General features: G+C 42.6%; 1 protein-coding gene across 1 annotated transcript in view; it reads right to left on the reverse strand.

Moving 5' to 3' along the window:
- rptor (regulatory associated protein of MTOR, complex 1) overlaps positions 1-17442 on the reverse strand; it is a 415805-nt gene that overhangs the window by 55382 nt on the left and 342981 nt on the right. Inside the window, exons 25-27 of the mRNA XM_038778271.1 lie at positions 9660-9765; positions 7496-7610; positions 7272-7396 (exon numbers count right to left, since the gene is read on the reverse strand). Coding sequence (XP_038634199.1) covers positions 7272-7396; positions 7496-7610; positions 9660-9765 — 346 coding nt within the window. The remainder of the gene's footprint in view (positions 1-7271; positions 7397-7495; positions 7611-9659; positions 9766-17442) is intronic.

A 17442-nucleotide genomic window follows, 5' to 3' on the forward strand; every position in this document is an offset into this window, starting at 1 on the left:
TGGGTTTTTACAACTGATGATAGTTGTCATGGTCACCATGACAAAGTGGAATTTGAACCCATGTCCCCAGGTCTAAATCTCTGGATTACTAGTCCAATATCATCATTACACCCATTCCCCCAATTCAATTCTGAATCGAGAGGGGGAAAAAAAGCTTGCCGTTGTGGCAGAATCAAAATTGTATCTGTTTTTCTTTTCTATAATAGAATGTAACTTGGGAGCAGACATTCTATGATGTATATTCTGAAGTGCATCTCCGAATAGCGAACAGCTTTCACTTAGATCAGTTTCAACAAAACGCCTCAGAAATTATTAGTGTATTTTAAATCTGACAAACACAGATTTTCTGCTGCAAGAGTAGAGACCAGACTTTTGTAATTTTTTTTGAAGAGTATTGAAAAGTGCTATCATTCAACTTGCACCTGAAGAGCCAAAACATGCCCAGGTCTGACCAGTACATTGTTCCTGATGCACCGCACTCAATAAAAATGAACAAAACAAAATAATTGAAGCAACCTCAACTTGCTCCAGCTGTTTAGATACTTGAACCGGATAACAACACTTTCAACTTAGCAATCTGTGCATTTGAAAGCCTGCACCACGCTACTTCCATATATGCGAGGTCTTTTCATTGCCTCAAGGTCACTTTTCTTTATTGCCAGTAAGCTATAGTCTCATCAATACTTTGCACATTGTCTGTCAGTATCATCTTCTTAGACTTGAACATCATGGATCCTACACATTCAATATTCTGCTGTCTTGACAATTGATATCATGCAATACAACATGGTTGCCATCGCAGTTGATGCTGTAACTGGATGAAAAGATTCCAGAATGGAATCTGGGCTCAAAAGACCGTAACTTTTACTTTAAAACAAAATCACAGAGGAACAGAATTACAGGACCTCTAATTAGTCTCAACAGCAACAAAAAAAAACCTTAAACATGGAAACATTGATGATACAATACTTCTTTACTCCCCCCCCCCCCCCCCCCCCCCCCCCTCCCTTAGCTTAACAAACACAGACGTTAAGATTAACATAGAGCACAAGGTGCATCTTAAGCTACAACGGTCTCAGTAATACAAATATCTGAACAAAGAACAAAGGAAAGTACAGCACTGGAACAGGCCCTTCGGCCCTCCAAGCCCGTGCCGACCATGTTGCCCGACTAAACTACAATCCTCTGCACTTCCAGGGTCCGTATCCCTCTATTCCCATCCTATTCATGTATCTGTCAAGATGCCCCTTAAATGTCACTATCGTCCTTGCTTCCACCACCTCCTCCGGCAGCGAGTTCCAGGCACCCACTACCCTCTGTGTAAAAAAACTTGCCTCGTAGATCTAATCTCATCCTTGCCCCTCGCACCTTAAACCTATGCCCCCTAGTAATTGACCCCTCTACCCTGGGGAAAAGCCTCTGGTTAAACCATAGAACCCCTACAGTGCAGAAGGAGGCCATTTGGATCATCGAGTCAACACCGGCCCTCCAACAGATGGCGGTGGTCAGATATACTCTCCAATCTGAACCTCAAGTGAGTGTCTGAGGATTTCGGAGGTAAAACATGGAAACATAGAAAAAATAGGAGCAGGAGGAGGCCATTCGGCCCTTCACACCCGCTCCGCCATTAATTATGATCATGGTTGATCATCCAACTCAATAGCCTAATCCCGCTTTGTCCCCATATCCTTTGATTCCCCTTTGCCCCAAGTGCTATATCTGCTTCTTGAAACCAGACAATGTTTTGGACTCAACTACTTCCTGTGGTAGCGAATTCCACAGGCTCATCACTCTCCAAGTGAAGAAAGTTCTCACCTCTGTCCTAAATGGTCTACCCCATATCCTCAGACATTGCCCCCTCATTGTGGATACACCCACCATCAGGAACATACTTCCTGCATCTACCCTGTCTAGTCATGCTAGAATTTTATAGGTTTCTATGAGATCCCCCTTTATTCTTCCGAACTCCAGTGAATACAATCCTAACCGATTCAGTCTCCCCTCTTACGTCAATTCTGCCATCCCAGGAATCAGTCTGGTAATCCTTTGCTGCACTCCCTCCTGTGCAAGAACATCCTTCCTTAGATAAGGAGACCAAAACTGCACACAATGTTCCAGGTGTGGCCTCATCAAGGCCCTGTATAACTGCAGCAGGACATCCCTGCTCCTCGAGTCGAATCCTCTTGCAAAGAAGGCCAACATATCATTTGCCTTCTTTACTGCCTGCTACACCTGCATGCTTGCCTTCAGTGACTGGTGCACGAGGACGCCCAGATCTCGTTGCACATTCCCCAATCCTAATTTATGGCCATTCAGTTAATAGTCTGCCTTCTTGTTTTTGCTACCAAAGTGGATGACCTCACATTTATCCAAATTACACTGGACCTGCCATTCATTTGCTCATTCACTCAAATTGTGCAAATCACACTGAAGGATCTCTGCATCCTCCTCGCAGCTCACCCTCCCACCCAACTTGGTGTCACTGCAAATCTGGAGATATGACACTTTGTTCCCTCATCTAAATCATTGCTGATGTCAGGCTTACTGGTCTATAACTCTCCGCTGTCTCTCGGCCTCCCTTTCTAAATAGTGGCATTACATTAGCCACCCACCAATTTGTAGGAACTGTCCCAGAGTCTATAGAATCCTGGAAGATGAGCACCAATGCATCCACTATTTCTAGAGCCACTTCCTTAAATACTCTGCGATGTAGATTCTCAGGCCCTGGGGATTTATCAGCCTTCAATCCCATCAATTTCCCCAACACCATTTCTCTATTAATATTGATCACCTTCAGTTCCCCTTTCTCACTAAACCCTACATTCTCCAACATTTCTGGGGCCTCATTTGTGGAGACAGAACAGAAGTATGCATGTTCTTTGTCCCCCATAATACAGTCCCCTGTTTGACTGTAAGGGATCTACATTTGTCTTCACCAATCTTTTTCTCTTCACATACCGTAGAAATTTTTAGTCAGTTTTTACGTTCCTTGCAAACTTACTTTCGTACTCTATTTTCCCCTTGATCAATTTCTTGGTCCTTCTTTGCTGAATTCTAAACAGCTCCCATTCCTCAGACCTCTTGTTTTTCTTGGCCAATTTATGTGCTACTTCCTTGGATCGAATACTATCCCTAATTTCTGTGTAAACCATGGATTGACCACCGTTCCCATCTTACTTTTGTACCAGACAGGAATAAACAATTGTTGCAGTTCCTCCATGCACCCTTCGAATGTTTGCCATTACCATCATCCCTTTAAGTAACATTCCCCAATCAATCATAGGCAACTCACGCCATATGTTATCGTAGTTCCTTTAAGATTCAGGACCCTAGTCTCAGACCCCAATCAACTACTTCACTCTCCCATTTTGCTGAAAACTTCTATCATTTTATGGTCGCTCATGTCCAAGGGGTGCGCACAACTAGATTGTCAATGATTCCATTCTCATTACACAGTACCCGATCTAGGATGGCCTGTTCTCTAGATGGCTGATTCAAAAACCCATCCCGCATACACTCCAGGAATTCCTCCTCCATGGTATTGTGGCTAATTTGATTTTCCCAATCTATACGCAGATTAAAATCACCCAATAATTACAATCATTCTTTTATTACAAGCGTCTCGAATTTCCTGTTTAATGCCATTCCCAACAATATTACAGCAGTTTGAGGGTCTATATATGATGCCCACAAACAGGTTTTGCCCCTTGCTGTTTCTCAGCATACAGGTTCCACATTGTTGGAGCTCATATCCTCCCTCACTACTGTGTTAATTTCCTCCTTAACCAGCAGTGCAACCCCATCGTCTTTTCCTTTTTGTCTGTCTTTCCTAAATACGGAGTACCCCTGGATATTCATGTTCCCATCCCTGACTCCGTAATCCTGATGATAGCATACCCGTTCACATCTATTTGTGCAATGAGCTCATCCACTTTATTGAGAACGTGGCAGAAAGCCTTGAAGCTTGTCTTTTTAACATTACTAGTCCCACTCCCAATATTTTTCACTCTGGCCCCATTTGGATCTGGCTCTTGGTTTATCTGCCTGTCACTTTTCTTATTCCCCTTTCTGTTGTCTTTTGTTTATGTCCTTCTTTCCTCCTCTTTTGACTACTTGCATAGGTTCCCAACCAACTCATATTAGTTTAAACCCTCCCCAACCACTCTAGCAAATACTCCCCCTAGGGCATCAGTCCCGGTCCTTCACAGGAGTAACCCGTCCAGTTTGTACAGGTCCCACCTCCCCCAGAACCGGTTCCAATGCCCGAGGAATCTGAAACCCTCCCCCCCCCCCATACCATCTCTTAAGCCACGTATTTATCCAATATATCTATTCTGACTAGCACATGGCACTGGTAGTAATCCTGAGATTACTACTTTAGCGGTCCGACTTCTCAACTTTCTTACTAACTCCCTCTATTCTGCTTTTAGGACATCCTCCCCCTTTTTTTTTTAACCTATGTTGTTGATACCAATGTGTACCACAACCACTGGCTGTTCACCCTCCCCCTCCAGAATGTCTTGTAACTGCCCCGAGATATTCTTGACCCCAAGCACCAGGGAAGCAACATTCCATCCTAGATTCTCGTTTGCAGCCACAGAGACACCAATCTATTCACCTTCCAATTGAATACTCTATATCTATTGCATTCTCACACTTTTTATTCTTCCCCTCTGCAGCAGAACCACTTCTTCTCAGGATTCCCCCAGATGATTGTCATGTTGTGTTTTTCCAAGCTCCACTCCCGAAAAAAAAAGGTTTAAAAACCTTTGTTCACAATAATGCTTTCATTAGCAGTTTAAATTCCGAAATCCAGTCCAGGTTTTCCAAGTGACGCTTTCTAAAAAACTTCCACCCCACTATTAACAGTGAATCCAGTCCAGAATTTTACACCAACCCCGTTTAGGATTTTCTTTGTCTTGATTGCTGTACAACGTGTTCACGACTGCTTTTACTCCCAACTCCCAGATTCTGATTAAAATGGCATCCAATGACTAAGTTACCTCTGGCGTCTTGCATCAAGGGCCCAGTCTGAGGATATGGGTAGGCCATTTAGGACTGAGAAGCATCTTCACTCAGAGGGTGGTGAACCTGTGGAATTCCCTACCATAAAAGGCTACGGAGGCCAAGTCACTGAACATATTTAAGGAGGATAGATTTTAGACTGCAAATGGGGAGAATGCAAGAGTATAATAATAATATAATAATAATCGCTTATTGCCACAAGTAAGCTTCAATGAAGTTACTGTGAAAAGCCCCTAGTCACTAACATTCCGGCGCCTGTTCGGGGAGGCATTGAAATAGAGGATCAGCCATGACTACACTGAATGGTGAACAGGTCAAAGCGCCGATTAACCTACTCCTGCTCTTATTTTCTATGTTTCCACGTTCACTCTCTGATTCAATAATCTCAAATACAAGCCATCCCCATCGACAACTGATGACATGAGAATCTTAACATATCCCAATTTACTATTGACCAAGTAAAACTCTCCAATCTACCAGCCCTAATTCACTACCCTTTTTAACATTAATTTTCTCTCCCCTCCTGAAGGCACCCATTCTTTTGGCAGCGAGTTCAAAGAAGAATTTAAACAAAATAACTTAACACAAATTTCATTTCACTGGTTCTCATTTGGCTCAGGCAATTCACTCTGTTGAAATGTATGGCGGAGGAAGCTTGTAAGTTGAGCTGCAACGAGAGCGGAGATAGCTGGACGCTCAGTCTCAAATGAAACCAGGTCTTTGAACCTCCCAGCAAAGGAAGGTGTTAAATTTCTACAAATTTAAAATGTGATTAACATTGCAATTTCTGTGCTGATGATTTCAAATGGCAACAAGGCTCAGTGAGTGGCACTGAACCCAGACTATCCTAAATAGTCAGATTTCAAACTACAGTGTCTGCTTTCCTTCCACACATGCTGATTAGAATGGAGCAAATACAACTTAATTAATAATGTGCACTTCAGAAAAATATGATTAATCTAATTATTCATTTTAAATATGCAGTGCTGCTAACCTGCCAGTTTGAGATGCGCACATAGATAAATAAAATTAATGATGTCAGTATATGATGTTACAGTTTACGCAATATGCATAAATGTACTGTGCAATGGAGGGGAGAGAAATTTATCTATCTATTTCATTCTCAAAAGCAAGGAGCCAAAATTTCCTTTTGACTACCATGGGCATCTCAGTAAATTGGGAATCATTTTTTTTTTGTTATTTAAAAAAAATTCTGAATATCAATTACTATTTTTTTAATATAAATTTAAAGTACCCAATTCATTTTTTCCAATGAAGGGGCAGTGGGTTAGCACTGCGGCCTCACGGCGTCGAGGTCCCAGGCTCGATCCCGGCTCTGAGTCACTATCCGTGTGGAGTTTGCACATTCTTCCCATGTTTGCGTGGGCTTTGCCCCCAAAACCCAAAAATGTGCAAGCTAGGTGGATTGGCCACGTTAAATTATCCCTTAATTGAAAAAAAATTAATTGGGTAGTCTAAATTTATTTTAACAAGAACAATTTGAAAAGTGTCAGATGGAATCTTGGAGTTATGGTCAAAGCCTAATAGATACATTGAAGATAAGAGCAGGAGGCCTTTTGGCCCTTCGAACCTGCTCCGCCATTCATCACGATCATGGCTGATCATCCAACTCAACAGCCTAATCCTGCTTTCTCCACATAGCCATTGACCCCATTCACCCCAAGTGCTATCCAGCTGCCTCTTGAATATATTCAAAGTTTTAGCTTCAATTACTTCCTGTGGTAATAAATTCCACAGGCTCAGAACTCTGTGTTAAGTGTCTCCTTATCCCTGTCCAAAATGGTTTACCCTGAAGCCTCAGACTGTGACCCCTGGTTCTGGACACACCCCATCATTGGTAACATCTTCCCTGCATCTACCCTGTCAAGTCCTGTTAGAATTTTATCAGTCTCTATAAGATCCCCCCTCATTCTTCTGAACTCCAGCGAGAATAATCCCAACCTAGTCAATCTCTCCTCATATGACAGTCCCGCCATCCCTGGAATCAGTCTGGTAAACCTAATAGCAAACATGTTTCAGAATCTTACTATTCTTGTGACTTCTTAACCATCTTAATCTTGGCATAGTCAATGAAAAAAACCATATACATCATTGTCCGATATTAGATTTCTGAACTATCAGAGCAGTTGGCAGCAATGCCCAGCTATGCAATGAAACATCCGTGATTTGCACTGCGTGTTAACTGCTTTGAGCCGATTATGATACAATCATTCGAGTTATGTTACCTGTGGCGGAGAGGAGCAGAGAGAAATCCTGTCCATTCAGATATTCCATGGCAGTAATCCGGGTGTACCGGGGATTTCCATTGTGGAAATAGTCAAGCTTTTCTCCTTTCTCCCAATCCCAAAAACTTCAATGAAACAAGAATCAAAATCAAAATGCTGTTTGAACAATCGAGAATAACTTTTCAGATTTTAAATAATTTGCTCGTCGCCAAACCTGCCCTTACCATATACTGTCTTTGTCAGCTACTGCTATGCAGGGAGTAAAAGGGTGAAACTTCACCACTGAGGGGACACCTGGATTTCTGTTGATAAAGATCTGGTCATCCAATCTTGTGATACCTGCGCAGGGAGGAAAAGATCTGATTAAAATCACATTTACAAAATGAAACATGTTCCTCCTTTAGGAAAAGTGTCAACCTCTCATGCTACCTTCTTTCATTTTCACAACAGTACCGTACAATTCCCTTCATTGAAAATACCTGCAGATGGTCTGGAACATAATGGGGGAAGACCTGAATAACATGATGGTGAAGATGCCTGAAAGGGAAAAGGCCAATGGCTGCGCCGCATGTTATGTACTGACAGTGGCGTAGTGGTATTGTCACTGGACTAGTAATCCAGAGACCCATGCTCTGGGGACCTGGGTTCGAATCCCACCATGGCTGATAGTGAAGATTGAATTCAATAAAAATCTGGAATTAAAAGTCTAAAAGGTGACCATGAAACCATTGTTGATTGTTATAAAAACCCAACTGGTTCCCTGATGTCCTTTAGGGAAGGAAATCTGTCGTCCTTACCTGGCGATCCACAGCCACAGGTCTTGACGTCTTAAACTCTTAAACGGCCTCCGGGGTGGGCAATAAATGTTGGCCCAGCCAGCAATGCCCACATCCCATGAACAAATTAAAATAAAAAGTGACAGTACACATGTACATGACAGTACACTTCACAGGGCAGTCATGAGCTCAAAAGGCACCCATTTGGATTGACCAACGACAACATTTCCTGCTTTGTGACTGGACATATTGGATCACTTGTGTACACTGCGAATGGAAAAACTGAGATGGCAAACCTGCAAGCAAGCCCTTGAATGCAGAGATGGAAATTCAGATGGGTCCATTATGTGCAGATCTTGTCTGCTGAGCTTTCTTACTACACTGCACTTAGACCACCCAATATGACAAATCTTGCACCACTCTAACCGTGACAATGCCCCATCAATTCTTCTCCGCCACTCAAGTGCAGAATTTCTGGTTTATTTTGTTCTCGCACAGGTAAATATGAAATGCTTTACCGACACCTTGTTCAATATTACTTCCTTCAGCTATTTCAACACTGCCAACAGCCTCTTTTTTTTGTGCTCATTACTCACTCTCTATAATCCATCCAGCTCGTTTGTCCAGACCATAAAGATTTCCATTTTCACTTCTTCCGGACCAGGCTTTCAACACTGTATACTTCTGGAATCTGCATTTCTTACTTCATGTTTCCCATCAGAATCAAGCTCCATTCTCTTCTCTGATGTATCTTTCTGACCCCTCCCTCTCCCCTCTCATTGGCCAGGTGTGAACACACCTGTTGGTATTTCTCCCGTGACTTCAGCCCGTCCTCCATCCGTGCTCACTCGCAAAATGCACTTATCCTGGGAAACTGTATTGCTGATCTGGGCACCTTATACGGTAACGAAAATACTTGTGGCCAATTAAATATCTCCATCCCCAAAGTCCAACAACTCAATGCTTTGACTCAAGGGAACATGGTCCAACTAGGCATTGAGTGACGCAGAACGAAGACTTGAGAGAATTCAAAGCTAGACTTTACAGCTAGTGTTCTCTTGCATCACATTTTAATTTTCCACTTGTACCACCAAATTCCTCCAGCTACCATCAATGAACATCTCATCCCAATTCAAAGTCATTCTGCCTCTCTTCCACACAACCCCACTGTCGCAAAAAATATTCTATCTTAAAATATTCTCCCATTCTTCCCAATGTTAAAAACTGTTCTGGAACGACAACACCAATAAACAAGTAGATTCCTAACCTCACTCAAAAATTATTTTTTCAACTCGTGACCTTTCCCGACGATGCACACGCTCTCATCCCCGATTCTTCCATTGCCTATTCCAAAAGATTAATGCTTTTTCCTTCAAATCCCATCATCAGATGGGCTGTTAACCTGAAATGTCAACTCTGTTTCTCTCTACAGGTGCTGTCTGACCTTCTGATTGTATCCTGTGTTTTCTTCCAATTTTATTCCGATTTCCATCATCCGGACCACTTTCCTTTTGCACTAGCAACTCTCAATGTTGCATGTTCAATTAAAAATTAAAAATCCACCTTTATTAACAGTAATAACTGGTTTAATTATATCTGGTATGTGGCTCACCTTTCTCTACAATCCAGCCAGCTCGCTTTCTAACTCGTCCATTACGTAAAAACCTCCATTCTCGCTCCTTCCGGACCAGGCTTTCAACATCGTGCTCCTCTGGAATCTGTACAGAATAATGGTAAGCATTGGCATAAAAGCTGCGTTAAATTAGGTCAAAACTGTGTTTGCAGCAACAACAGCCGCAGACTGCCAAATTATACACTACTTTGTTCCGACTAAATTATGTAAATAGGGCTGTCAGGCGACTAAAATTAAAAAGAAATCTCAGTTAACTTTGGTTTTAATTGCGACAATACTCGAACCGCCAGGCCACAAAAGCTGGTTAGTGTGTTACTGAATGGAGCAGCAGGCGGTGGGGTTCATGGCTGATGCAGAGGCCTCAGGTTCAAGATAACTGAAAGATACTGTTGCCTTCTCACTATACTGTCGTGGAGGAGAAATAAGTAACTTGTATTTGTTTAGCGGCTCTCACAGCCTCAACATGCCCCAAAGCACTTTACAGCCAAGCGAGTATTCTTTAAAAGTGTAGTCACTGTATTGGTGGGGGTTGGGGGCGCAATGTCAGAAGAACTTAATGGAATGCACACGTGAAATAGGAGGGGCTATGGGGAGAAAGCAGGATTAGGCTATTGAATTGGATGATCAGCCATGATCGTGATGAATGGTGCAGCAGGCTTGAAGGTCCAATAGGCCTCCTTCTGCTCCTATCTTGTGTATATCTATGACATCTTCACGTGTGCAGAAGCAGGATACTGTTTGCAGAGTTACAGGTTATAATGGAGTTGTGGAGATGAAGATAATATTTGCCTAGAAGCATATGGTCAGGAATTGCGAGGTGCACTGAAGGGTGGCTCTAACTTCTGAAACTGAAGAAATTAATTGTCAAAGCATCTAATGCATTAATTACAGTTATATCTGATTAACTGACAGCACCTCATTCAAAGAGACATGGTCGAGGATTGAGATGAAATATTTTGTTAATATCTGGAGAGGGTAACCGGGTGAGCAGATATGCTGTTTGAAGAATGGAACATATGAAAGCCTTGGTGACTATTTATATGCAGCCTGAAGTTTTGAATTTCCTAGCTCTTTACCAGTTGGTAGCATAAATATGGCGGAGAAGGGAAGGTGTGGGCAGAGAGGCCCCAGCAACAAGAGTTAAGATTCTCTCACACTCCCAGGAGGGATCTTGGGCAACCACCCAGGCTCGGGAAACCAATGTTTTCCTGCCTGTCGACAACAATTCCATCAATCCCAGAGGATCAGGTAGGCACAATGAAAGCAGCAGAGGACTCCGAGAGGCATTCTGTGTAACCTCAGCGATTAACAGCATTAAAGAAATTAAAGCGTCAATCGCAGAACTCAACTGATTTATCGACAGGCCTATTAATAACCAATTAAAGTCCACCACTTGCATGAAACATAGCAAATAAAATATAATGGCTCTCTGGATGTAATTAGTGCTGGGGTACTGACACTTTTGTACAAATGAAATAAAACATTATAAGGTAACTAAAAGGTGATGGTGTTAATTTTCAGAAGTATCAGACCAAATATAAAATGCGCATTTAAATTAAAATGTCAAAAAAGTAGAAACAGTTATATCCACAAAGCCTAGAATGCTTTGAAGCAATGTAGAGAACAGTGAAAACCTAGGGCAGCATGGGGGCGCAGTGGGCTAGCCCTGGTGCCTCACGGCGCCAAGGTCCCAGGTTCGAACCTGGCTCTGGAAAAAATTAATTGGGTACTCTAAATTTATGGGAAAAAAAGAAAAGTGAAAACCTTAAAATGTAAAAGGATGCAAAAAACCAACATAGAAAAAATAATCAAGGTTCACATCTGGAGTGGGATCCTTTGCAGATTTCCAGCACTCATGGGATCAGCTATTTGAAAGAAAAGTAGAAAGAAAGAACAAGTGAAATATTATGCAGAGGGTGTTATGCATTTTAAAATGTGGAGGTGTCCGAGAACCATGGGTCAAATGTACGGAGATCTGTCAGGTTGAAGGAAGGCCTTCGAGAACATTAGTGCTATATGAGCAACCCCCTGGAAGTGGGGAAGGGGGAGTAAGAGGATGTCGATAGCTGAATATGAATAAGTTATCTGTTCTTTAACAGAAGGATATGAATAGGTTTCTTGTTCTTTAATAGAAGGAAGCTATGCAATGCTTCAGTTGACTGTGGCAATGAGGTGCTCAGTCAGGCAGATCAGCAAATTACCATGTTTGAAACTCTGCCTCTTCTGAGTTAGCTAACAGCAACAAAGTTGGCAATAGGGGCAACAAGTGCCTTCAGGTACTCTGGAAATCAGTCAATGGGCACAGTTCCTAATCAATATTCAGAAAACTGTGCTGGAAGTCCAGGAGTAGACAGAAGGTAAGGAAAGCAATTAGCTTCCTTCCAATAAATTATTGAGGACATCTCTGGAGTACACTGTGTGCTGGTAGAGAGAGTCTACTTTGGTCCAAAAGGGAAAAGGACATTTGTTGTGTGCTATCGTTAAGTTTTCAAAGATAGCAAGAATGGTGGCTTCAGTTTTCTTAAATTGGTTTATATGAACCAGATTCAACACGGCATTAAAGGGAACAAGAAACTTGCTTGAAAATGGATAATCCTCAGGCATGGTGGCAAGCTTTCAATCTAAAGGTCCTAAGAATATGATATTCAAATTGAAGTTGATTTGTGAATAATATATTGTTTTGTTCAATTCTCAGAATGTTGACGACCTGCAACAGATTATACTGTTCAACCAACAGACATATGTAGCTTGCTGAAGTCAGGATCTTTCTGGCCATTTGCTGCATTCTCAAACTAGAAATGGATTCAACAGGCAACCAGTTTTCCCCAATTTATTCTTTCATGGGATGTGGGGGCTGCTGGCAAAGCCGGCATTTGTTGCCAATTTTTGTTGCCATTTGCTGAGTTTCTGTAGAGCTGTTTAAAGGATATATTCTGAAGGAATGCAGAATTTGTGAAATGCCAATTTACGCGTTACCCAATATTCTTTCTTGTTTCTGAAAATTCTTCTTTTCTGCGAGATTGTGCTGTCACCCAATGACAGCGGGAGTGGGGTGGGACCAATGGCAGAGGTTTTGATGCTGTCTTTCCCACTTGAGCATCTTGTAGTTTGCATCATCAGGCATTCTCAGGCCGCCCACCACTTTGCTGCAGATACTGTCTCAGAATACTGAAGTTGATTCAATAAGATCAATTCAGCAATAAGCTAGATTTGTGCGCAAAGCATTTATTAGTGAGATGCACGGAAGGGGTAGGTGCTCAGGTTGGAACAGAGCAATGTCGTTTTTAAAAATCCAGCAGGAACTTGCTTTCCAATTCTGACAACTCTAATGTTTGAAATATTGAGGCGATAAGTCAGTACTAACAGACATTGAGATACTAGTGCGTCATCTTCAAAAGCACCTTCTAATTAACAAAAATCGGTGACATTCCGACACTTTGTAATCCCCGAGTTAGTAACAAAATATTTAGAATCATTGTTAGATAGTGTATGGAAAGTAGTAATTTACTGTTTCTAATCATACAATCCCTGCAGTGCAGAAGTAGGCCATTCAGCCCATAGAGTCCACACCCCAACTCTCCGAAAGAGCACCCCACCTCCACAATCCCATAACCTAACCTGCACATCCCTGGACACTGAGGGGCAATTTATCATGACCAATCCACCTAACCTGCATATCTTTGGACTGTGGGAGGAAACCGGAGCAAACCCATGCAAACTCCACTCAGTCACCCAAGGCCGAAATAGGCTTGGCGCTGTGAGGCAGCTGTGCTGACCACTGTGTCACGGTGCTGTCCAAGCCATAAAAATTGAAATGATGTTTAAATGCATCTTCTGGCAAAGGATGCCCCCCTTTCATGATGTATTTCAAATCATACGAAGCATTTCACTTGACTTATGCTATGCCCAAAGCAGCTCCAGTTCAGTGCTTAAGCATCCCTTTTCATGAATATTTTACAATAGTTACATAAATTTGCAGCTATGACAGCACTGCAGTGGTATCCTCCCCGTTTCCTGGATACTCCATAGACCAGTTATCAAAATACCATCTGCGATAATTTACAATGGTTGTAATTTATCGATTCTGTCAGGATTAAAGCCATGGGTATTTTTTTCAACGGATTTAAATTATTTTTCTCAGAATATTTTAATAACATCAAATTTTTAAACTTGCTGCATCCTCAAACAAAATCTCTAAGGTCTATGCTAACATCTCGGTTATGCCAACCTATTCAAAGATTATGTTGATGAGGGAAAGATTTTTTAAAAGAAGTCCTTTTATAGCGTTCTACTTCCCTGGATAAAATTATCCCATGGTTTCACAGCAATTGTAGAAACGATGAGTGTGTCTATTTCAACATCAGCAGGAAGAGTACCTAGTTACTGAAGCTTATGGTAAACTCATTGTAGAGAACTATGATACAGAAGTTGCTTTCTTCCACACAAATCAACACTCTACTTGTGTATTCCATTACTCAGCATGTTGGTACAAACTGTGTATTCACAATTATTATTTTAAAAATAAATTTAGAGTACCCAATTAGTTTTTTCCAATTTAGGGGCAATTTAGCGTGGCCAATCCACCTACCCGGCACATCTTTGGGTTGTGGGGGTGAAACCCACGCAAACACGGGGAGAATGTGCAAACTCCACACAGACAGTGACCCAGAGCCGGGATCGAACCTGGGACCTCGGCGCCGTGAGGCAGCAGTGCTAACCCACTGCGCCACCATGCTGCCCTTTGTATTCGCAATTATGATCCCTAACGCATAATCACAAGGAGAGAGAGAGCAAGAGCGAGAGCGAGAGAGAGAGAGAGAGAGAGAGCTGACTGGTGGTAATTTAACCCGAGGGCCACCACACTTCAGGTGAGGGAAGAGGTTGAAAAGGCGAGGCCTTCATGAATAACCTCAGCCAATACGGGAATTGAACCCGCGCTGTTGGCATCGCTCTGCATCACAAACCAGTCGCCCCGCCAACTGAGCTAACTGACGCCAATGATGACCATGAAACCATTGCTGATTGTCGTAAAAACCCACCTGGTTGACTAAAGTCCTTTGGGGAAGGAAATTTGTCATCCTTAGCTGGTCTAGCCTACACGTGACTCCAGACAGCACTGTGGTTGACACTTAACCGTTCTCTGAAATGGCCTAGCAAACCACTCAGTTCAAAGGCAATTCGGGATGGGCAATAAGTGCTGGCCTCGCCAGTGACACTCACATCCCATGAACGAATAAAAAGTCAGCTTACCACTGGAAGGGGATGGAGCTTGAAAAACGCTGAAGGAGTTGGCTGATGAATTGGCACAAGGGTCAAGGCCTGTTTTTTTAAATCCACTTTCAATCAGTGAGATGAAAACAAGTGAGGTGACCCAGTTCCCAGGGTGCGCAACACAAAATCGCAACGCAGCATAATTTTCATCTAAATTGGACTTGTACTCAGGAGGTAAATGGAAGGTTGTATTTTTTTTCCAATTCATCGCTCTTGCACTTTTTAAAAATGGAGGTTGTGAGAATTATTCATGACCTCAGCCCATTTCCACACTGGTTGCCAAAGGTGTAGAAATATTCCATCCCTTAGCAACCGCATCCTCCACCACGATGATTTCAATTTTGTTTGATATAGAATAATCAAGGGACTCAACTAAAGCTATCATTTACGCACTCCAACAGATTAAGACAGACATGGAGAGGCGCTTAGGAATGTATAATTTCTTTGTCCTTCCAGGGAATAACCCATAGTGTTAAAGAAGCTCAGAAAGAAAACAAATAAGTTAAAAATTGGAGACAGATTGTTTGATTCACTAAGAAAGTCAACATTTCAAATCCTGAATTCGACAGGGCTGTTATCAACAAGTAGAACCCATATTTAAAATACACAGATTTAAATGGTGGAATATTCCCGTCTCAATAGTTGAAAGAAAGCAAAAATGAGTGTGAAACAAGAGAAAATCTGTCTGACAGAGAAAGCTCACTGTGGGTCACTTCTGCTGGAATACGGACTTGCAACTACAGAAATGAGAATCGATTTACTGGTCTCAGCCGCTAGTGGTCTTATTAAATAGCCATTAGTTGTCAAGAGTTACACCAAAATGATAAAATCGGATGAGCGGAGTGTCCAGGCAGATGCGGTTCCGCAGTAAATTATAAATGAAGAACAAGACATTTATAGAAGATTGCTGTTCCAGGAACACAGATCCTCGATGTGTACTGTCTTACGGCATTCCAATTTTAATGATGCAGCTGTGGTTGTGCAACCCACTGTAGCTTCAGTGTTGGCAAGGGCTCAGCTAGAGTGAATGCGCAGCATGCTGAGATCAGCATTTGTGGCACATTACTGAAACCGAGGCCTCGTGTCACTGCAGCTCCACAGGCAGACTAGGTTACTCAATGTCACGGTTCTCTAATTGCAGCTTCAATTCCTGCTGGCAAATGCTGAAGCCTTCCACGCTAAATCTTTCGGACTGCGGTCTGGCAGGGTTTTGGCCACCCCCTTGCTTCTGCGAACCTGCAGCAATACTCAACATTCCTCCAAATGCGTTTCCCTCACAACTGCAGCTATTTTTTGTCCCCTAAATATGACAATCAATTGGTCAAAACACCACATTTGCTCATCAACTACCTCGTTATTCTGATTGTTAACAGCTTCTCAGTTTACTTTGAATGGGAGATGGAGAAAATTTCAAGAATCCTGGTCCCTTACATTAGCAACATAAAATATACAACCCAACGAAATAGATATGCGCAACAATGGCATTCTTGCTTTTTCTTAAAAATATATCTTTATATCCATTGCTTTTGGTAAATTTGGTAACACCCTTCTCCAGCCTATGGCAGTACACACAACAGTGTGGCTGAAGGATTAGAAAAGAATGACAAACTAAGCTGTAGCCTGCCGCATGGCTGGAGGCACGATTTCACAGACGGAATGTTAAATTGTAACCCTGCTCTCCATGGTACGACTCAAAGAAAAGCAAAGCTCGTATCAACATTCCTTTCATAACAAATACGCCCACCAAAAACAGACTGACTTGTCATTCATCCTACTGGTGCCTATGGGGAGCTACTCTTGAATAGTTGCTATATGTGCTCAAATAAGACTAAGCTCAAAAATCTAAATGCTCTGGAGTGCCCTGATAATGTGCTCTGGCAAAATATAAATGCAAGGCTTCTCCTCACCACCCCCAAAAGGATAAACAGAGCAGTTCCAGGGCAAAAGGATACCATATATCATTTATGAAGATACGAATGAGGAGGGGTAGGCTGTTTGGCCTTGTGAGCCCCCCCCCCCCCCCCCCCCCCCCCCCCCCTCCCTCCCTCCCCCATTCAGTAAGATCATGGTTGCTTCTATTGTGGCCTCAACTCTACATTCCCATCTACCCCATATAATATATACTATACATAGTAATCATAGAATTTACAGTGCAGGAGGCCATTCGGCCCATCAAGTCTGCACCGGCTCTTGGAAAGAGCACCCTACCCGAGGTCAACACCTCCACCCTACCCCCATAACCCAGTAACCCCACCCAACACTAAGGGCAATTGTGGACACTAAGGGCAATTTATCATGGCCAATCCACCTAACCTGCACATCTTTGGACTGTGGGAGGAAACCGGAGCACCCGGAGGAAACCCACGCACACATGGGGATGATGTGCAGACTCCGCACAGACAGTGACCCAAGCCGGAATCGATCCTGGGACCCTGGAGCTGTGAAGCAATTGTGCTATCAACAAGGCTACCGTACTGCCCAAGGAAGGAAA

This window comes from Scyliorhinus canicula, chromosome 18 (genome assembly GCF_902713615.1).
Source record: "Scyliorhinus canicula chromosome 18, sScyCan1.1, whole genome shotgun sequence".
Classification (NCBI taxonomy): domain Eukaryota; kingdom Metazoa; phylum Chordata; class Chondrichthyes; order Carcharhiniformes; family Scyliorhinidae; genus Scyliorhinus; species Scyliorhinus canicula.